Raw genomic sequence first — 22,820 nt, 5'->3', positions numbered from 1 at the left:
AAAGGGAAACGTAGCAGAAAAAATAACTAATTTAAAACAGAAGATTTCACTAAGAAAGCAGTGTGACAGCTTTTTAAAAAGAGCAACCTGGAATTATGAGGACTATTCTCCATTTCTCAAATAGACAGAAATTCAAAGGCAAACATTCAACACTTATAAAACAAAATGGACAACTGCAATATAAAAAATAAATCTGATATAAATTCCCCAAAATGCAGCATGTCAGAAATACAAAAATATTAATAAAAGCAACCAAACAAATTCTAGCAAAAGCTATACAGGCCTACTAGAAGATACTAAAAGATTTCAATTCCTCTTTAGTGACTGCAGAACAGTAGTTCTAAACAAATACTGACTTTATTTTTATTTATATGCTTATATAATATATATGCTTATAAATGACGCAATACAAATAATGTTTTTCTATATTGTATTGAAGTTATTGGTAACCACACAAAACCTCATATCAAACCTAGCTGTTCCCAAGTTACTAGGGGAAGTATCTTGTCCAGCACCTCCCCAAGATGCTGTAAAACTCTACAGCTGGATAATGCTAAGGGCAAAGCTGCTATATTGCCTTAATGGTATCTATTAGCACTTACCCTGTACAACCCATGATTTCTGGTCCGTCAAAGGAAAAGGGATCAGAATCATCTGGCTCTGACCTCATTCTATACGTCTTTGTCAACACTTCATTTGTGAAGTAGTCGTTTGGTTCAAAATGAAATTCTAATGTGAAACTCTTAAAAAGAATTGCAGAACAGTAACTTTAATTATTTACAAACAACTTTAAATTCTTAACACCTAAATCCAAGCAGTACACATGCAACAGAATACACCTTTCTCCAATACACGCATAACTTATTCTAGAATTTTCCACCCAAGTTGTACAAAGATCTTCAAATCTTTTCATTTACTTGATCTTGCACTTTTCTAGTTATTGTACTGCTGGCAGTAATGACAGATCTCCCAGCACACAGATTTCCTGCTACTAATGTATAGGGAGAATTTCTAAATTTAAAAATGTTATAACTTAGAAAACGGTCTGATTTCTGCCAGGGAAATATATGAAATTACAGCAGTTACACAAAAAGTACCCAAAGGTATCAAAATGCAATGGTGAAACCTAAGTTATCAGCTGTTAAGGCAAATCTCAGCAGAAGCTGAAGGCTAAATTCAATATACACTCATTCACAGGGTGATGCAAGATTAGCACTAGACCTTGTACTGCTTTCTCAGAAGCAGCAGCTGTATATTTTCTCATGATTTCCACAAGACAATTGGCTATCACAGACCATGTTGCTAAAATACAAATAATTTTTAAGATAACATAAAAGTAATCTTGTTTAATAAGTCAAACTAACCATAGGTTGTCCAACTTCTGAAAATTTCACTTTTATATCTTTTAAGTATTTCAGGATAGGTTCATCATGTTCCTGTAGAGAAAACACAGTGTATTTAATTTTCATAACATTCAATTACACACAGATTTAAGGCCTCACAGAGATAAAAAGCCATGTTTAGAACAAGTTTGACTTAGAAAAAAAAAACCTTGTTACAACACTGAAATACTTCCATGAACATGACCAGCAGATGGCAACAATGGCTGTTACAGAGTCCCTAGTACAGTACACAACCAAAACCCACGCTAACACCATGAACAATTTTTAGTCATGCCTAGCCACACTTTTCACATGTGTTCTATAAGCACCAAAAATTCATTAGTATCATAGAATAGGTTCAAGAAATAAAACAGCAGGGAGGTATTTCAGTACTCTGTACTCTCACTTGATAAGTTACCAGAGATGACATCCAAGCAACAGTTCCATTATTGCTCTCCAACAGACATAGAGTATCAAAGTGTTTCCACTGCTTTCTTAAAGACACTTGGATTAATTACCAATGCAACTTTAAACGAAGCTAGACCACTGCCTACCTGAACCATATCACTGAGTAAGTCCACATTCTTGAATACTGTCAGCCAAAACTCAGGGATTCCTTTAGGGTCTTCTTTTTCTTCATCTTTTTTTTCTTCTTCAAGCTTAGCTTTCTCTTTCATTTCATCCTTGATAAAATAAAAATATTTGGTTTCCTTAATTTTAAGCGGTTCATCAGTTCTTTGTTGATACCAGTGTCATGTGGATGTTTAAGCAACCACTAAGAATTAGCATCATTACTAATAGCAAATAATCATTACAAACCTCTTGTTCCATGCTAAAGCTTGAGACATTGATGAGAACTAATTAAGATACTCACTGAAATTTCTTCGTCAGCATCTGCCTTCCATTCACATTCTTCTTCTGTAGGTTCATAAATGGCATTGATGATTTCACTTCGCTGGAAGATTAAACCAAGAATAGTTTTTAATTTCCTAGTCATTGCAATCAGCAATGCCCTAACCAATAAATTCCTAATCCTAAATTACACAATTAGTAATACATTAACTATCTACCTTTTCTTATGGCTCTAGAAGATTGATTCAGCAGTTAGGAGGTTTACAACACACTAAAATAAACACCAAAGTCCCAGAAAAGTTAGAGTATCATCTGACATTTGCTCAATTAAAATGAGGTTTGATATACTGAAGTCATTTTGGTAACTATGGAACAGACTTAACTTTTCACTCTCTCAATCTTAGTTATATTCAGTTGGATGGCAAAATTGTATCAATTGAATTGAAGGTGCACATATGAGACCAAGTAATTTGGAACATGAGTAAGTGTTCTGGTTTTTATAATCCCTTGCTGTATTTTAGATGAAGCTTTAAAGTACAAATCAGAGTAGCACTAAAATACCTTGTCAAATAAGGGCTGATAGAGAGCAGCATACTTTCTTTCCAGCTCATGAACTTCCTCATAGAACTTTGCTTCTATCTGTGCACACTGAACTTGAAGATTCTTGAGGGCATTCACACGTCTTTTAACAACTTTAGGCAAGCTGAAAAATTCAGTGACAGAACTGTTACCAACACTGCATTTTAAGCACATATTGATCTCTCCTTAACCAGACCCCTTGCAAGTTAACCAACTTGTACCACAACACATTTTACACTCTGCTTTAAGCTTTAGATTTAAATCAAAGCTGCAACCACTTTCACCAATGACATTGAAATCCTTAGCACAAACTCTTAAACTGAGGCTCAACCACAGTTAGAACCAGAGTATTCCAAACACCTGGGTAAATCATGAGAGAAATTTGTGCAATAAATCTTCCTTCTAAAAACAAGTTCTACATTATTAATAGGTTACAAAGTAAAATCACAGTATTGAGTACAACTAAGAAAGGTCTCACCACTAATTTGTTTGGTTTCATGAAAAAGTTCAAGACAGTTGTTATTTTTTGCTTAGATATTTACTCTTCAAAATTTGCTGCTTTGTTTCACTGAGTGCAGCAGCTAATAGCACTGTCTTTAAACACACTGTCTGACCCAAAGTGAGCCAGAACTGGTTTGCTAAATGAGCCACTGTACTACAAATGTGCAAAAGGAAAGCAATTACTGCATGCCTCATAAATGCAGATCAACTACAGAAAATTTTGGCAAGAATTTATAGCAAGTTTTGATACTGAGAAAACCACATGAAGTACTGCTAATAACATTGCTGTATCAGCTAATGCTCACAGTCTAAGCATAAAATTACTATGCTAGAGACACCAGGCCTCCAAGCATCTGTCCAGTTTAAGTAAATGTTTCATGACCAAGGCAAAGCTACAAAAGAGATTCCAAGGATCAGGAAAGTATCCTAACAAGTGCACCATACTGTAATTGCAGAGGAAAACGTCAGCCACTAAATGCTAAATATTAGCATTCTTCCTGAAACTTCAAATAAAAACTCTTCAATTCTGAGATGCACTACAAACAGACTATATCAGCTTTTCTGCTGAGCAGATAAAACCACATAAATAGTGGTTTATGACCATAAACCATAGATAACACTGTTCAGAAAACATTTTAAAAGAACCATTTTAACACTCTGCTCATACTAAACCAATGCTGTACCTTTCTACATATCCCGCAGATGTTCCTACCAGACCATCAAGTCTTTCCTGAAGGGCTGCAAGAATCTGAGGATTTTGCATCATCTGCACAGTCAACTGCCGAGCTGAATTAAAAAAGAAGATTAAGTAAGCACAAAGTGCATCTTCTGGAACCAATCTTGAAAGAAAGAATGGTGCATAAAATAAAGAAAATTAGACAAGCAAGAATTACAGATGCAGAAGAACTGTTTAAAACTGTGTGAAGTCTCCCTAATACCAAAATATGTTTCTGATTTATAAAATCTGATTTCTGTCTAGGATTTCTAGAGTATAATTTCCCCTCTGATTCTCACCTAAAATAACTGGGAAATCACTGAAAATACACATTATTCATCTCTAGGCTCCTATGGGACACCTGAATACTTACCATTTAATTACTGTAGGCCATTTAATTACTTCAGCTAATTAGTGCTCCCCAAAATTTTGCAATCCAGTTTTGAAAACGCTTCTTTCGATAGATTAGCGAAGTATACCATCTTGAGAAAAATGTTCTTTTTTAATGTTATTATTCTGCTTGGGCAAACTTGAAACATGGCACTATCAGCAGTCCAAGTAATTTTATTGCAGAGATTATTAGTTATTTCTCTTTTGGCTAATTGCTCTTTAGATTCCATCTGTGCCCCCACACTTCAAATACAAAGCATGAGTAAGACTGTTCAGCACTAACAAAACAAGTATTCTGATATGTGCTTATGTTATTTGTTGAGGGGGGAATAAAAAAGAATTTATTAATTTCAAGAGTGGTAACACTAAGCATGATTTGTTCTGTTCACTGTCAACTCAACAGCAAATTATTAGCAACTAATCAAAAGTAAGAGATACACATACATACATATGCACACATTAATTTTTTATACTCAAAACTTCATGTGTGTGAAGTTTTTAAATAATCCTGTTACATATCCACAATAATCCTGTCTTTTCCAATTATACAGGTGGCTGGCACTGCATGAACCTCGTATTAAACATGACTACAATGAGTAACTGCAACTAATAAAAATCACTCAATTTGAAAGAAAAAGTCCTTGCTTCAGAACTTAAACACAATTGTCCATCTGAAATTGTTTTACCACTTCCTATTTTTTTTGCAGTAAAAACTTTTTAACACACTAACTAGAAAGCACATATGCTTAGAAGTTTAGAAACTCTTCGTTTCAACATTACCTTTGCTGTTGGCATCTTCACCAGTTTCTTCTTCTTCTACTTCTTCAACATCCTCCATATCCTGCTGATCAAGTTCAGACTGTTCTTTGCTATTAGAAATATTCAGTAACAAGTTCATTCAATCAAACAGTTAATTTTATAATATACTCTAAGGAGCTTAAAGAGCTCAAACTAGAGGTTATGTGGTAGAAACAAACTGTTGCATCTTTTGACCTTTGACAAGCAAGTCTTAATAGACAAACAAAACCAATTTTGTTTTCACAAAGTTTCACATTTGACAATCCCGGAACAGTTTACAGAATTAGCAACTTTCCAGAATTACAAAGTTTCTTTCTATAAAAAACTCCTTCATCTCCTGCTCTTATCAACCAGTCAAAGCCCCCTTCTGCTCCACATATCTTCCTTAAGAGTGGGTAGGATCACCTACATTATACTTTGAATGCCACAAAATAAGAGCACTCAAAGTATAGAAAGAACCCTACATGGAGTGAAACAATAGGAATGGGCAATATTATCTGGTTTTCCCCTCCAGAATTCCAACTAATATAGGAAGTTGACTCATGCCTTCTACCACTTTCTTATTTACTTACAATTAAGATCACAAACCCATTTATCATGAGCAACATAAGCTTTTCTCCTCAGGTCTTGCCACAGTGCTCAAGGTCAGTGTGTAGACCCTGCCTATCCAGTATCTGGAGAGCCCAGCCATGTCAAGTACAGCACAGGACACACTCAGAGCTGCAGTAAAATCATGGACAGATTTTACTTACTTGTCTACGTCTGCCATTCTGCAAGACTTCAAACACTAGGGAAAAAAAAAAAGAAAAAAACCACATTAGAACAGGAGCACTAGATTTCAGTTATAAACTCTATGGCCACATGCCATAATACTAAAAGAAACAAAATCATGTCAGCTTTATGAAACGTGATAAATATATATTACAGTCTGAAGCGTGGCACATCTCCGTTGCACATTTTGAGCTGTCAGTCTTTAAAACATAGAGAAATTTTGAAAAACTTCATTCTGGTTTAGAACCTATAGATCTACTCACATAAACTGAAGTACCAAGTACCAGCAAAACACCATGTTGAGTTTTGGATTGTAGGACTGTTCTAATATCACTGACTGAAAATTAGTCCTAAGTATAAAACTGGAATATAACCTGAGAAAAACTGAAGCAAAAAGGGTGCTGGTAACTGTTTTATCATTTCCAGCATGTGACTGCAGACAGAACATACTTACAGCTAAAACAATTTGAAAATGAAGACGCCTTTTCGTGGCTTTACTTTTAATCCCAACTTTACAAAACCAATCCAAGTCATTCCTCAGAATAGCCACAATATTGCAACATTTTACAGAAAAAATTATGCCAGGTGCCAGAATAAAATTTTATAACATGACCAATTCCCATGCTCAGAATGATCACAATTTTCTTAAATATCTTAGTGAAATCATAAACATATTCCATACACAGTAACTAGAAGCATTTAATATTGAGACTATTGCAAATCTTGCATACCATGAAGAACCCATGTTCTCGAATATATTATAAAATGAGTAACATTTTCTACCAACAAAACAGTACTTGGGAGTATCTTCTCCAAAAAGATCTTTCAGGTAACTTGAAGTCTAACACAATACTATGCACAAGAAAACACTGTCCTGCTATTACCAACTGCCAGTAATTCAGGAGGCTCCAACTACCAGGAATAATTTGCTGGCCCAGAAAGCAAGGAAACCAATGCTTTAGAGCCTCCATTTTACCTGCTCTCCTGTAAGCTAAACAAATTGAAATTTCCTTCAGAAATTTCAACTCCTTACAATGCATTCAAATGAGAATTTTAGCAAAGTGTTACACGGATGTGTTCCAGAAAAAGGAAAAACTGCATTTGATCTACTGAAGTGTAACACAAAAACACAATCCCAGTAATCAACAGTCAATATGAAGAAACATCTTAGAATCTTCAGAAATAAACTCCCACATTTTATGTAAATATAATCTAAATATAGTTTTTCTGGTGTCATAAATACTTCCCAAGAATTACATAGAAAGAAGGTATCTGATGTCCTCATTTAGGACCACAATTTCATAGTGCCAAATAAAGATCTAGAACGTAATCAAAAAGATTCAATTCCTTTATATGCAGAAAAACTAGAGAACGAAAGCCATCTATTTCAGAAAAATAATACAGTATTTGCTAATAAATAGGATGGGAGCACTGCTATAAACCAAAGAAAATCTAACAATTCAGTAAGAAGAATTACAGCAATATTCTTGACTCATTTTATTCAGATCACATTTGCTTGTCTTGTGATTTCAGTTTTACCCATGTAACAATTCCCTGCAACAATTCAAAAGACTCTCCTTTGAATATCATTCTCAAATATAGCATACACTGAAGACCTACAGAAACAACATACTACAATTACAACTCTCACATACAGGGCCCTGTTTTACTTGAGCAATGTAACAATTAGCATTATTTTTGATGTACACAATATTGCATCCATGAAAAATATACTACGTTTTCCTTACATGTCCGATTTTCAGCTGTTTGGATGGCCTGGAAAGGCCCGGGGTGGCCTTGGGGCAGCCCGCGGTTCAAAGGACGAGAAGAGGCTTCAGTTCTTTTCTCGGTCTCTGTGTTTATTAATTGTTTATCTAAAAGATTTTCTCTTGGCCCGACAGAGGTCTGCTCAGCAGCCAGCCATGAGCACACTCCCCTGCCCTCCGGGCGGTCACCTATCTTTATACCCAAAGTTACATATACAATATTTATCATTTTTCCCCAATACCTTTCACCCTTCTTGCCCAGTGCACTTTTAGTAATGACCAATCCCAAAGTGCCACCATCACCACAGAAGATGGAGGAGAAGAAGAAGAAGAAGAAGGACAGGACACACCCCAATTCCTCCATCTTACTTCTCTAAACCCCCCTGTACAGAAATCCTAAACCCTGTGTTTCACTCTCTAATTAACTAATCCCTTCACCGTTCACTCTGGTGAAATCCTCCTATCCTCATGCAAGTGTCGTCTCCTGTGTAGGATCAAAGTCCAGCCACCAGACACTTCTGGCAACATTCCAGGACTCCTGAGCCCCCCAAGGGTGGTCTCGGTGACTCAGCACCTCAGTCCTGAGGTGCTGAGATCCCACACTTACACACTTCCTCTTAACTTGTTTTTAACGCATTTCAAGAAGACCGATAGTATTGCTGTGCAAAAGAGCAAAGAAGCACAGCTCACCTGCCTCTCATACATTTTTTCTGCAAATCCAACATAGTGATGCTCCTTGCAGAGACCAGCAATTCCTTTCTCTGTTCTCCCTATCAAAAAACACTTTAATTGCCATAAAACAGGAGGTAGTTCTTTCAACAAACAAGAGACCAGTGGCAGCACAAACCCTGTGGTCTCTCCAAGTCAATGGGCTAGATCAACCAGCAGCTGAAACACCTTAGAGGTTTTCTGAAAGAGACCAACTTCCACAGTTCATTTCAACATTTTTTCCCAAATGAATACAAGAGTGGCTATAAACAAATGATGCCTTAAAACTTTAAGCAGCATCCATCCCACCTCCAACAAGGGCCATTAGCCAATACATTGGAAAAAAGCAATGACATGGTAAGAATTCTCCCAGAAACACTTGTAGCTTTCAATTACGTTCAGCAAAAACACACTGGATCAGAAGTGCAGGTATTTGACAATGTCATAACAAATTTTTATTTCAGAAACTAGTCCTCATTTTCCCTAGAACCAGCAGGTAAGCTGATGATATCACTCAAGTTTCTCAGGTGCAATATTCAGCTCAGAGATCAGTTCAATGATTTTTCTACACTATGCAACTGTGTAGCAGAGAAAGTTTCACCAACAGTCTCCCGTTACTGAATTCCTCCTCACTGGGCCCTTATTTTCAGCCTCTGAACAACTACTTGTCATCACAAACTTTCCTCCATCCTCTCACTGTTCATCCTCTTTCCAAGATCATTTCTGACTACGCTAAAGGCATTCATCTTGCTACAGCACCCTGTGGGACTCCAGCATGTGCCTCTCTCTCCTCATTGCAATGGGCAGTTATCACCCTCTGCTTCCTGACTCTTAAAACAATCCCTGCAAGCACTGCATGGTTTCAAATTATGGCCCAGTTTACTCAGAGAGTTTGAATAACATTCTTCAAAGATTTTTTGAAATTAAAATAGACTGTATCAAGCAGCTGTCAGCTTCAGAGCCTCCCTCCAGTGTGTTTCTCTCTCTCATCAAATTTTTCCTATTCTCCTTGCAGCAGTCTTTTTCATGTCCCATCCTTTAATCTTCCCTCCATTTTTTACACAACTCAGTATCAGAATGTACACAGTTGGAAGAGTTCTTCTGCAAACTGAGGAGATACTAGTGTCTGTCATGACAATTATCTGCCAGCTCTAGACAACTGTTCTTGAGTAAGGAGACTACAAGGCACTGCCAAGAAAACTATGCTGGCAGACATTTAGGCTACTCTGTGCAACCCACTAGCATGGAAGAGATGTAGCTGCACCACATTTTGTTTACTGTCATTTACTTAACCATAAGTTTCTCTGCAAACACAGCTCAACCGGCTAAAAAAACCCCAACAGAAACAAAAACACTGCAAAAAAGCACTGATAAAATGCATTCTTTGAGAGCAAACAACCTTCACTATCTCTGAGCAGTGCCCAGCTCAAGGTCCTGGCCTTGTCTTCACAGTTTCAAATACACTACATACCACAATCAATAAAATTTTAATAGATCACTGCAGTATTTATTTTGCAGGATCTCCCCAGCAATAAATATTTAAATATAGAACTCCTATCAATCCACTTTCCATAAGACACAGTTCATTCATAGGTGCATTTACTTTCATAAACAACAGCTACACCTTGGCATGTGAGCAACATAACCACTAGCGTCACTCCCTGAAGCAGTACCAGGGAGGTATCAGTTCACCAGTTGTCACTGCAGGATTATAACAAACCTGGATACACCTGGTGTGTTACTTCAAGCCTCAGTGTCTAGGTAACTGTTTTGGACTAAGATACTGTTTGGACTGTAGGAGTCCTGACTGCATGAAGAGGCTTATGAGCACAGGCAAAGGGTAGTCTAGACCCCTGCATAAAGCCAGCATGCAAAAAACCTTAAAAATATAAATATACACCTTAGTAAAATATTTTATTTCCTCTTGGAAGCTACAGCCACTAACTGTTTGAATGCAGTAGATGCATTATCATCAAATACAGAGGCACCCACTGGCTTTACTTACAATGTTCTGCTGCTCATTGTAAAAATATGCAGAAGAAAAGCAACAGTTATCTTTTCAGGGCTTGAAAGAGAATGTGTAGGAAGTTCATGCTACAAAAAGAAAGCAAGAGTACAGAAAAGCAAGCTACAGTGCAAGTTTCCTATAGGTTTCAATTAAAAACCTCTTTCATACAGGTACCTTAAGCTTGCCTGCCATCACAAGAAAGCACATTCTTTATCAAAATCAAAAGGTTGGAAGACTTAATCCAGCACTAGCTTATCCACTGTTTTGAGTGTATCCTCCAGAATTACTAAAAATTAGCAAAACTCCCCTAAAATTTAAAACTTATCAAAACTGTGTGACAATTTGTTATTTTCATTAGGCTTAAAGGACACAATCTTGTTAAACTGTCATGTTTTTTTACAAAATGGAGTTTGATACAAGCAGAATGCTCACGTGTTCATCCTCAAGTCATTAGTGAGCCTTCAGTTTTCAAGGGTTTTCATTTCTTCACTGAGTGATTTTGCATAAGTGAAGATAGAAATACAAACTCCAAGTGTTCAGTGCTTCCAAATCTTTCCTTTATCCACACAGAAACGAACCTGAGCTTGCACAGAGGCACCAGCCATGTTACAGCTAGGACAGAGGCTTTGGTGAAAAGCCTTCTCTCGTTCAGATCAGCTTTACATGTCCCAAGTAAGCACAGGCTATTAGATTACCCGGACATCCGCTGGCCTCAGGAAGGCAGGTCACAGCGAGGTGAACTCCAAGTCAGCTGAGGCAGCAAGACATTCCTGAGACACAGCTCCTCCAGCAAAACATCAGCATTTCTGCACAAGCCCCAGGGCTGCCAGGCTGACAACACATCTCAGCTGTTCTGCAGCTCTGAGCACACCACACCACCAACAGAACCCATAGCCTCCCCTTTCAGCAAACACCTCTTCCCCTTCTCTAGGTAAATTCATCACACAGGAGGACAGCTAGTTGTATTAAAAAAAATCATCAGGATTAAGTCTGGTAAACTATTTGCAATGTGTGCAGAAACCAAAGGTGCCAGACAAATGACATCATACCAGTCAAGTTCAACTCTCACTAAAGACTGGGAAACTCAAGGGCAATACATTCACTACAAGTTACTTCTAACTGATCTTCTTGCCTAGAATTCCAGGACTTGGAATTCTTAACTTGTAATATTTGTCCTTACATCATCATCAATAAATACAGGAAACAAAAATTAAAATATTGTAGAGATCAATTAGAAAACTCTCTTTGACTGCACATGGTCAAAACAATTGTCTGGGGTATTTTGCTCAAAATCTCTAACACAAGTTTGTAACTTTAAAGAGCTCAGATGCTCTGCACAGTGATCTTAAAGGTCTTTTCCAACCTAAACAATTCTGTGAGAACTGAGTGACTGTTTAAAAAGTGCACAGTACATGGTACAGAGTTTCACACTTCAAATGTCTTGGGACTACAATCCAAAAAATGCATCACTCATTCCAAAACTGTTAGTAGAAGCTATGGTAGCAATCACGGGGTAGGGAAATCATTATGAGAGAGAAGATCATACAGTTCAATAGTAACCAGGAGAAAATTTAGCTCTTCTTCAAAAAGAATGGAATAATGTATCAGGTTTAAAATGTCATTTTAAAAGGGAATAAAGCAGAAGACCGAGTGTTTCCTTTATACCTATGAGATCAAATTCATGCATCCATTACCACTATCATGAAAACTGGTCATGAAACTAAGGGATATTGCACCTATTACTATCCTGAGGGGAGACCTATCACTCCCTACTACAACCCAAAAGCAGACTGTAGCTGGGTGGGGAGTGGTCTCTTCCCCAGTGTTAACAAACAACAGGATGAGAGGAAATGGCCTCAAGTTATGTCAGGGCTTGTTTAGATGAGATATTAGGAAAACTTTCTTCACTGAAAAGGTTGTCAGGCACTGAAACAAGCAGCCTAGGGAAGTGGTGCAATCACCAACCCTGGAAGTGCTCAAAAGATGTGTTATTGTGGCACTTGGGGACACGGTTTAGCAGTGAACACAGCAGGGCTGGGTTAACAGCTGGACTCAGTCTTAGAGGAGAGGCCTTTTTCAACCTAAACAATTCCATGTTTCTATGATTAACACAGGAAATAAACATGTTAAACGGATAAACACATTATCATTCATCTTAAGGAAAAAATATGCCTTCTTAGGAAAGCTGAAGGTCCAAAAGAAAATCAATCTCAATCAAATGAGCAGAGTAGTGCACTGCTAGAACATCAACATACCACATGTGTGTAATGAAAGACTTTATCAGCCACTGAACTTTCCAGAGACAATTCCTTTATTAGTGCTGCAAAGTTATTCTGTTAACAAAAGATTTCTAACTGTTAATGTAGGAACAAAAATTGACAAAATTTATTTAAATTTGCAAATCTAGAATAGATAATTAAAATGTCTGCCCAAAAATAAGCACAGAACAAGGGAGTATGATCTAATAAAAAACACAATACTAATATAAAAGCTATAAAGTTCTGCATAAAGAGACTAAGGAGTTAAAGGTCAGTGGAAGCAAGGAACCCAGGTGCCTCAATACAGTAACAAGAAGGTGACACTGGACTCTTGCAGTAACTCAAATCCCATCATTTTGACACAACTTATTGTGCTAGCACCAACTCATCCACTGTGTGCCAAAAACATATACAGTTAACTGCAGACATGCTAACTGGCATGGAGATGTACAGGAATCTTAAGCAGAAGCTGAAGTAAGGTGTCCTGACAAAGCAGAAAAGCCCAAGAAATTCAGACAAGAAGTGGCGTTTCACAAAACACTCAGAACAACTTGTAGCTATGCACATGAGCTTAAATATCCGAGATGGGAAGCACTCATATCATCATGTGAGAGATACATTCCTTTCATAAAGGGAACAGCCAGTTTCTCTTCTGAATGATCTTCAAGTCAGAGAAAGTAAACCCTGCTGGAAAATTTTACTGTAGTTCTTCCTCAGCTATGCATAACCCTATACTCTCTTCCTTCCATCAATGTCTGAATGACAGTAAAGTTAAAAACTGTTGAAAGCATTTCTTTGTACAGTGTCAGACCTTCAGTTACCGAGTATCAGCAGGGTCAAGAGACAGAGGTTGTCACAGGCAAGTATCTTTTATAACTCATGAAAAGGGTTAGGCAAGTTTGAAGTTACTGTGACACTGTACTGATACATCTGGCTTATGATAATGTGGAAAAATCCAGATTCTGACTGTAGAGAACAAACATGATAAAATCATTAGAATGCTGAACCAAGTAACACAACACAACTGAAACTGCTCTTTCCCCTTCAAGTGGTATTATTTTGCATTCCCTAGTAACTCCTGAGGTAAAGTCATCAACTTCATTTGCCAATGCAACTATTTCATTAGTCCTTGCAGGCCTCTGCACAATACATGTATACATGTTACAGCATGAAAACACATTTTCCACATTTCAACTTAGAAGTGCTCTACACTTGTATGAGAATGCCAGTTGATGGGAAAAAAGTCAAATTCTGCAAAACAAAGCAAAGGGATCATATACATAAGTAATAATATTACTCAGCTATTAGTAACCTCAGGATTTGTTTTCATTCATGTAGAACACCACTGTAAGCTTTCCCCTGAACTAAGTTTTCTATCAGGAAATGAGGATTCAATCAACAAATACTGAACTCCTCTCTCTGTAGTATTTTAACTGCATTTTAGATAGTGCCTGTTTCAGCAGGCACTCTTTCAGCAGGCACTCTTTCAGCAGAAAAGAGCCTCCATACCAAGAAGGAGATGGACTACCAAATTACAAATTAAAATCAGGACTAAACTACATCTGCATGCTTGTCTATGCTACTGACCTGAGCTCCGTGATCATGTTCTAAAAATAGGGTAATTAGCAGACAATGTTGCCTTTGTTCTGAATGCCAAGATTCTGCAGCAGAAAACTTAACAATTTCTACTTAGAACAATCTTTCGTTATTAGGTAAGTCACAAGTTTAAATACAAACCTGGAAAAATTAACAAGGATCTTTACTTTTTTTTAAAGCAAACTATTTACTATAGGTTTTTATGGTTTTACTTTCCATCATGGATAATGGGAAGAACTGCAGCCATCCTAGAGGGTTGAAATCAAAGTCTTTGTGTATAAAGAAATATTTGAAATTTCCTATGACAGTATTTCCCAATACAGTTCATGTTTTCAGGTATTCAGTTTGTTAAAAAGTGGCAAAGTAATAAAAAAAAAATTGTTTTTAAACAAAGTTCTTCAGGTAGCAGGGTGCACTGTAACAACTTAATGAAAACCAAACTTGTGTGTACCACAACATCAAACAATGGGAAAGAGCATTAACTGGTTGCCTAGATGGCCACATAATCAAACACAACCATATTGGCAATTACATTGCTATCTGCAAAACTCACATGCTGCAGCATTCAAGTTTTTATCCAATTTGACTTCAAAAACATCTAAGCATCCTTCTGTGAAAAGAAAGTTATAAAATACTGAAAAAAATGTACATGCTTCAGAAGTGTGCTTTTTGCTAGAACATCTGATGAATGCAATTTTAAATTCGTTCACTAATCAAGAAGCCACTGAAATTCCTAAATGTATTTAGCAACTTCTTTGTTAGCTTCTGTTTAGTATTTTTCCTATGGAAGCCAGGCCACTACTAGACTACCAACTCTAAAGCACGCAGTTTTCAACTAACAAGTTAGTGTGCACTAAAAAAGAACACAACCAGAACTTTAACACATTTTGGAGGCTATTGGGATGAGATGTTACAATTGGCAGTAGAGACCCAACAGAGGAATGCCCATGGTTATGGTTTCAGCCAGTCACTTTCAAATGAATACAGGTGCAGTTTAAAAAGCAATTGTAAACATGCAGTAGGGCTACGGAAAACTTGAACCATGGAACTTGAGCGCTGTTTACAAAGTTATCTCCAGAAATACTCTCTTGTGAATTTCACTCAACCTTGCCTTCAGCAGCAATACGGAAGTATGTGGTACCTCCAAAACACTGAAGATGGTGGTTAAAGAACCAAGAGGGTGTGTCATGAAGATCTCCCCAGCTCAAACATAGCAAGCATGCATCTGATAAAGCCACCCTGCACACACAAGAAACAGCATAAAGCACTATACCAGTTGATACTTTCATTCAAAGATGAGTTATTTCCAAAACTGTAGTATCACGATTCAACTACTGCTAAAAAGGGTGAGTCAAGTGAGGCAAAATAAATAGTATTTAAAACTAAAGGAACAAATAAAAAGATGCAATTCCAACTGCTTTAGAATTCAAAAGGTCAAAAATCTGCTATGTAAAGACTATATATAATGGCATGCAGTCCACTGAAGACTTCTTCTCAACATGCAAAAGTGGCAAGATCTGAAATGAATCCATGGTGACTAAAACACACAATCACAAAATATGATCATCCTGCACTTCAGTAATGTGTCCTTAATGAAAATACTGTATCCACTGCTCAACACTGAAGAGAGGAACTAGCTCAGTTAAGGGCCTAGCAACATAAATACCTGAGCAACAGAAGCTGTTCACATTTTGTATTAATAGCAATTGAGTGAAGAGCAACAAGAAATGACAAAAATACATACATTAACAAGAAGTTCAAAACTAACTGATTCAAACTTGGCTTCAATATGAACAATTTTTTTTTCATGGACCCTCCCTGCGTTCCTCAACTTGACTTTTCAATGTCTATCAGGTTTAACGAGGGCCTAAACTAAACCAAAACTGTCCCTCATGGACAAGTCATCCCACAAGAAATCGGAAAGAACTGCTTCTCTGTTCTTTGAAACACTGCATATTAAACTATAACTAAATAAAGTAGTGGATTGAACCAATTGTAGTGCAGATGGTCAGAAAAGATAACATTTATGTTTCTATCCTGGGTCTTAGAAGTCTAGGGGTTTGTCCATTTCAGATTTCAGGCACCCACTTTGTCAAACCTCATAACCAGAATCTCCAACACTCAGTTAATTCTAGTATCTCTCATGTTTTGAGTGAAGGTTTCCTCATTGCTTGTTTGTTATTTGGTAGTGGTAGTTTTTTAAAGAATAAATATAAAATCATCAGTTGAATGCTTCAAAGATACAGGTACATCCAAAACCCAGCTTTTGTATCTAAAATTGGCTTTCATTGAACAAAAAAATCTACCAAGGAGCAACTGGTAGTACTTTCTTCTACAGTCCTCAATGACAAGGTGAAACAGTTGATGTGCAAACTGTCTGTTCATTGTGGCAAGTTAAGATTTAAACTGAGACATCACCACTGCAAGTCATGTCTGTGCAGATGTACACTTAAGCACACAGCCCCCAAATGCATCGTATTTTCCAGTACTAAAAATCTAAACAGCTTTCTATCTAGGAAAGACCTGCAGTTTAACCTTTGACAACTAGTTAGGATACAGATAATGTCTTCATTTAAGCAGATGATGCAAATTCATTTAAAATATTAATCTTTCAGGAAGTTCATATCTTTAAATATTTATATTTTAAGTAATTCTGGAGTGTCAAAGGTAAATCAGAAAACTTTTTTAATTGACTGCAATGAAGATTTAATCTGCAATATGTCAAGTCTTCCTGAAAACTTAAGGTCAAAAGTTATGGCTAAATACACAAGTATATCAATAATTAGGATTTTTACTTCTGCATTAACTTTGCTGATTCAGAAAATAATATAATCATTCAGTGTAGGAAGCCCTCACACGTTGCTTCTAAATAGCTTAATTTTTCAGAAGGTCATCAAATGAATCCCCAAGCAACTTCTGTGATGCCTTCCAGGCATGTCTGGTTTTCTAGACAAATACATTATGACACCAGACCTATTCTCCAGATTAACAGTGTTGGGTGATGAGGAAATGCACTAACCTCTGAGCTGAGTGAGAATCAGCTAGATTGAATTAGCTTTAATTATAATCACTTTTGAACGCCAAGCAATTTACAAATGAAAACTGACCTGTAAGTATTAAAACCCTCATCACAACCCCTCCTTGGATTAAACACCTACTATGAAGTTCCACTCTGTTATTTACTAGCCACCTCCCTAAGGAGAAGCTCAAAGCAATGCAGTTGCCCAGAGCAGTTGAGAAGACTCCTCAGCTGTACTAAAATAAAACTAGCATTAAAAAGTCTTGCTTCTGTTTGCAAAGTTCTGTCTTCTGTGTAAATGGCTATTTGTACCTCACAAATACCAAAGCACTCCCAGCTCATGGAAAATCCCAGAGCTGAAGTTGCACTGAATGTTTACAGGGATGCAGAATAACAAACAGGCATTGAAAGAACACCTGCATCTCCATTTTCTGTAACCTGTCCAATTCCTGCAGTTTCCTTTAGAATCAGATCCTTAGTTAGAGATATGCCATGTTTCCAGCTGTTTCACAAGAACCTCAACATGAACTGCATTACAACTACATTAGCAAAAAGGTGAAGATACCAGAGACATGTTCATAATACCTGATGTTCTACTGGAATAAACTGGCTTCCACCAAAGGACTGAACAAAAATTCAAAATAGAAGATTCTTGTCTTATTTCCCCCCCTAAAATTTTTCACTATTGAAATTAATATCCTCAAGCTATTTTACTCCCTGAAGGAATACAATTTCTGCCATGATAAGTCAAGCTCTTCATGTTAGCATTGCTTTAACTTTTAGGAGCCTAGTGAATAAAGAGGTTTTTATCAAATGTACAGGGTAAGCCAAAGTTTCCTCATAGATGTGGAGTTCTCTACTAGAGCACATGGCCTCAGCCTGGAAGATCCAGGTCTCACTCGGGGTTGTGAAAACTCTGTTAACAGAGGTTTATAACACCATGCCCACACCACCTTGGTTTCAGTTTCACTTGTGCACACATGCTCAAAGCTAAGGAAAAAACCACACCACCTCTTTCCAGGGTGTTTAGTAAGCAGGTCACCATAACAAGCCCCCAGCTGCTCCCAGGAATAGTTTCTGAGTGAGGCAGGCGGTAGATGATGCACCAGGATGGTGGGAGCATTGCTGTGTACGTGTCAACAGGCAGAGCTGCAGCAGGTCGGGCACTTCTGAAACACTGGGCTGGCAGCACAGATGCAGCACAGAACTTCTGCGTGCTCCCAACATTCACTCCCTAGTCTGTCCAAGGCAGAGAAGGACCAGGAGCTCTGAAAAACACCAATCTACCACCTGTGCACAGGACCAACATTCTGGCCTCAGAAACCAAGAGTACACGATATCCAAGACGTGTCACAAAGCACAGAAAAAGTGGAGGGCAGTAACACTGCTAACATGTATCACTCTCACGGGACTAAGTGGGACACACACAAGCTCAGGTGTCAGTGGCCTGTTCTAAGCACTTCTATCAATGTTTCAGGTACTCAAAGCCTGAGCAGCCTCAACTTTTGTCTCGTATAGAAGCATCCAAGTCACTTAAACTTCCATGTATGTATATTTTAAATACCATGTTCCTCTAAGGATTAATATAGTTTCTGGATTTGCAAGAGACTGGAAACCACTCAGGTTGCTTCAATCAAAGTACAGTGATTCTCTCATTCTTTAAAGAGTACCACTGTAAAATGGGCTCAGCAGGAAGGCTGCTAAAAAGCTACCAACATGTTTGTCAAAAACTACCTTCAGGAGTTCACAGCCTTAGGCCTTAACTCTTCCCTCAAGTTTCATTTCATGACTGCAATTAAAATTATCAGGCACTATCTCCTGCCTGATTAATGTAGCATCTATCTACCAGCAGATGTTAAAATCCCAAGAGGTGCTGAGCAAAGGAGAGTATTTGTCATACCCTGCAGACACTATGCCCACTTCTCTGACCCTCCACAAGTGAGGTAGAACACGAAATGCTCTCACTAGAGTGAGATACACTCAAAGTGTATCTCAACAGGACTTCAAGCATGTACCTAACTGCAGAGAGCTTGGAGATAAAATGTGGAAGGTGCTGTTGCATTATTACTATCCCAGTTGCTTCAAAAAAGGTTTGTGCTTTCTTTCTGCAAGCAGACGATGTCGGTTTTTTAGCCAATATTGAAAGCCTCACAAGTATTGGCAGTGTAAGGCCCCTAAACATTCAATATGGAATAGAGTATGTTTTATACATCTAAATGAATGCTGAACACAAGATAGTAGATCCACTTGTAATTACTAAATCCTCCAGGTAGTGTCTCAGCCTTCCTTGGGGACACTATTCAGGGAGATACCAGCAAACAGGCGCCCGGAGAAGCGACATGTTGAGCTCTCGGACACCACAGTACCCCGAGGCAGGGAGCAGCCCGCCCGCTAGCTGAATCTCTGGGTCCCCCTGCCAGCAGCAGAGCACAGCACACCCGCGCCGCGGCTCCGCTCGGAGCGGGAACAAGGCGCGGGAGGCGGCACAAGGCCACGGCGCGCTGCCATCGCCGCCCCGCTCCGCCATGTGCGCACTCACCGCGCGGGGCCCCGCGCCGCTCCGGCACCGAGCCCCTCCCGCGCCCTCCCCGCGCCCGGCCGGACGCTCACCCGCTCCTCCCCGCGCCGCTTTCCGGCCCCGCCGCCCTCCCGGTCCCCGGCCGCGCCGGGCGCGGCCCCGCTCGGGCGCCCACGTGTTGCGGGGCCGACCCGCCTCCCCCCAGCGTCGGCCACGCCACGGGCCCCGGCCTAGCGCGGCCCGGGCGCTCCGCGGGGCGCAGCGGAGGGACGCGCGGGAGGCGGCGGGCAGCGCTGCTCGCTGCGGGCCCGGGGGGGCGAGCAGCGGCGTGGCCGCCCCGCGGGCCGGTACCCGGTGTGGCACGGGCACCGCCGGCCCCCCGCGTCCCGCCAGCCCAGGGGCCCCGCTAGGCCGGGCCGGCATCCACGGCCTCCCCGCGAGAGAGCGGGGGGCCCAGCGCCCCCCGGGCGCCCCCCGTGCCCCCCAGACCCCCAGCCCGGGGCGGCGGCGGCGGCCGCGCTCCGGCGGTACCTGCGCGGCCGGCGGGCGGCGGTGACTCAGGAGCAGCGAGGCGGAGGCGCCGCGCGGCCGGCGGTGAAAGGACCCGCGCTCCCGCCGCTCGCGCTCATATAGAATTAACGTCACCACGTAACCCCCCTCCCCCGCCGCCCGCGTCTCATGGCAACGCGTGCGCGCGCCCTCGCGCCGCCCGCCCGCCCCGGGAGCGCGCGCCGGCCGTTGGCCGAGGGCCGTTGGGCCCGAGCGGCGGCGCGCGCGGAGCCGCCCGCGCTGGCACCCCCGGGCACGCGCCCGTGTCACCTCCCCCGGCCACGCGCCCGTGCCGCCCCCCGGCCGCGCGCCCGCTCACGTACCGGCCGCCCGCGGGCCCGGGGGAATGGGGGAACGGGCCCCTCGCCGCCGGCCAAGCCGCCAGGTGCTGCCCCGGCAGGAGCGGGGCGAGGGCGGAGCCGCCCGCCGGTCAGGGTGCGATGTATCCGCAGTGCTTCGGTGCTGCCCTAAGCCTGGACTCGGGGGCTCCTGAAGGCACCTGAGCATAAATAGAAGTTAGTCGGGCAGGTAAACTGCATTCACAGAGGCCGCAGGTGCCACAAAACCACAGTCAGTACTAGCTTACCTTGAAAAACCAAGCTGGGCACCGCGGTGGTTCAGCAGTTTCGACCGTTTCTGCCTTGGCTGGGATGAACGGCCAAAGGCAGCAACAACTCCATCCCTCCCATTTTGCCTTGCCAGAGACTTGGTTTCCTGCAAGTGCCTGTCATGCCTGACTTTGAGCTCCAAACAATGCCGTTCCTAAAACGGATTCCTTTCTAGAGTTTCACTCCCATGCCCATGGTCTTGAGTAATAGCATGGAGCACACTTGGAGAAGACATCTGTGATCTACACTAAATGTAAATATCTTTGAAACTTCCAGCTCCCCTTGGCTGGAAGGAGCCAGTGATTCCAAATACAATCAGGTGGGATGGCCAGACACAGAGTGTGATGGCATTAGAGCTGTTTGCTGAGGATATACTGCCAAATACCTAATGTGTGTTCTTTAGAATTTACCAAATTCTTCCATCTACTTGTCAAAGCAATCTGCAGCCTGAATGTATCTATTTAAATAATGAAAATGACAACAGAAAGAAAAAAAAAAAGGAGTGGATCTGCCAAGTATCTGCAACACTTTCTATATTAAGAACAAGGAAACTATAAAGGATTCTATTCTGTATGGCCCCACACCAGCTTTGTTCCGGTGTTTGGCAGTAAAATCTCAGCCCCCAAAAGCAGATGTCTTTGTGGCAAATAAATCCCATCTGCAAGACAGAAGTTTATGGAGAGAACTTAGGGATGCCTTCCTATTCCCCAGCACACTGACTTTTTGAAGGTGGGCTTCTTTATATCATTCAATTTTAAATAGTTTGAAACCACAAAGCTGTAAGGAAGAAAAAGAAGGATCCAGGACAAGGACAGCACAGCATAGTCTGAGTGACAGGAATTAGGGAGAAACAGAGATGGGGATGCCACATGACTCTAAAATTAAAATACCTGTACTCCCACTTGCAATCCTTTTAAAGTTGTACTGGATACTAATGTCTTATTTATCCGAGGTGTTTGGTGCTTGGGAATATGAAGAGGGCAGAGAAGCACAGCAGGCATGTGGTAAAAATGAGCAGTCGATTGCTATTATTGCAACAACAATTATGTACCATTACAGGCGTTCCCTTTATTCAATCAGCTAAAGTGGCAATCCGCTGTAAATAAGTGACTCACAAGGCAGTGGCTTGCCTTGCTTGTCTTTCTGACATCTGCCACCTGGCGACATGCCCAACCCTGAGGTGACACCCAGTGACCCCTGTGAAGGGGCACAGGAGAAATGAGACATGCAGAAGGCAGCAGTGTGGAGTAGAGAGCGTAAGGTAGTCAACAGCCACAGGTAAAGACTGGGCACGAGTCTAAGCTGGAAATGTACCTCTAGGTTGGAGGGAAATGCCTTCCAACCAGAATTCAGAAATGTCTTTTGGGGGTTTGAATTAGTCAAGTAACTCAGCCCCTTCTCATAAGACAAAATAAAACCAAAGTCCTTAACCAAGGGCTTTTTAGCAGTTTTGGAAGAACCACAGATATGGAAACATTTTTCAATAAGAAGCAGTTTCTGTGAACAGCTAGAAAGGGACAAATGACAGGATATAAGGACACAGCTCTTGCTTCCACATGGCACCTGCCATCACAGATGTGTGGTATGAGGAGAAAACAAACTTACTTCTTACCTGAATTGTATGCACATTCAAACTTTATAGTTTCAGTTGTTTTGCTGTCAAATGGTTCAACTCATCCTAACATTTGTACAGTCATGAAAATTACATAAACTTTAGTAAAACTTGAGTTTTAATGGCTGATATGTTTTTCTTTGCTTTTTGTGTGTTTTCCATGAGCATGCTCTGTAACTTGTGGTTTCAG

General features: G+C 40.4%; 1 protein-coding gene across 2 annotated transcripts in view; it reads right to left on the bottom strand.

Annotated features, from left to right (window-relative positions):
• The window catches only part of NAP1L1 (nucleosome assembly protein 1 like 1), a 29,667-nt gene extending 8,839 nt beyond the window's left edge, over positions 1–20,828 (bottom strand). Inside the window, exons 1-9 of one of the 2 annotated variants that reach the window (XM_074539708.1) lie at positions 20,734–20,828; positions 5,970–6,004; positions 5,200–5,288; positions 3,998–4,100; positions 2,796–2,937; positions 2,257–2,337; positions 1,937–2,065; positions 1,365–1,436; positions 603–742 (exon numbers count right to left, since the gene is read on the bottom strand). In XM_074539708.1, the coding sequence (XP_074395809.1) occupies positions 603–742; positions 1,365–1,436; positions 1,937–2,065; positions 2,257–2,337; positions 2,796–2,937; positions 3,998–4,100; positions 5,200–5,288; positions 5,970–5,986 (773 nt within the window). In that variant the 5' untranslated portion in view covers positions 5,987–6,004; positions 20,734–20,828. Of the gene's footprint in view, positions 1–602; positions 743–1,364; positions 1,437–1,936; positions 2,066–2,256; positions 2,338–2,795; positions 2,938–3,997; positions 4,101–5,199; positions 5,289–5,969; positions 6,005–20,392; positions 20,547–20,733 lie in introns of those variants that run through there. The other variant, XM_074539707.1, reaches the window with a different exon arrangement.
• Between the last annotated feature and the right edge of the window lie 1,992 nt (positions 20,829–22,820).

This window comes from Zonotrichia albicollis, chromosome 4, assembly GCF_047830755.1.
Source record: "Zonotrichia albicollis isolate bZonAlb1 chromosome 4, bZonAlb1.hap1, whole genome shotgun sequence".
Lineage (NCBI taxonomy): Eukaryota > Metazoa > Chordata > Aves > Passeriformes > Passerellidae > Zonotrichia > Zonotrichia albicollis.
This window is presented reverse-complemented; position numbering and strand designations above follow the sequence as displayed.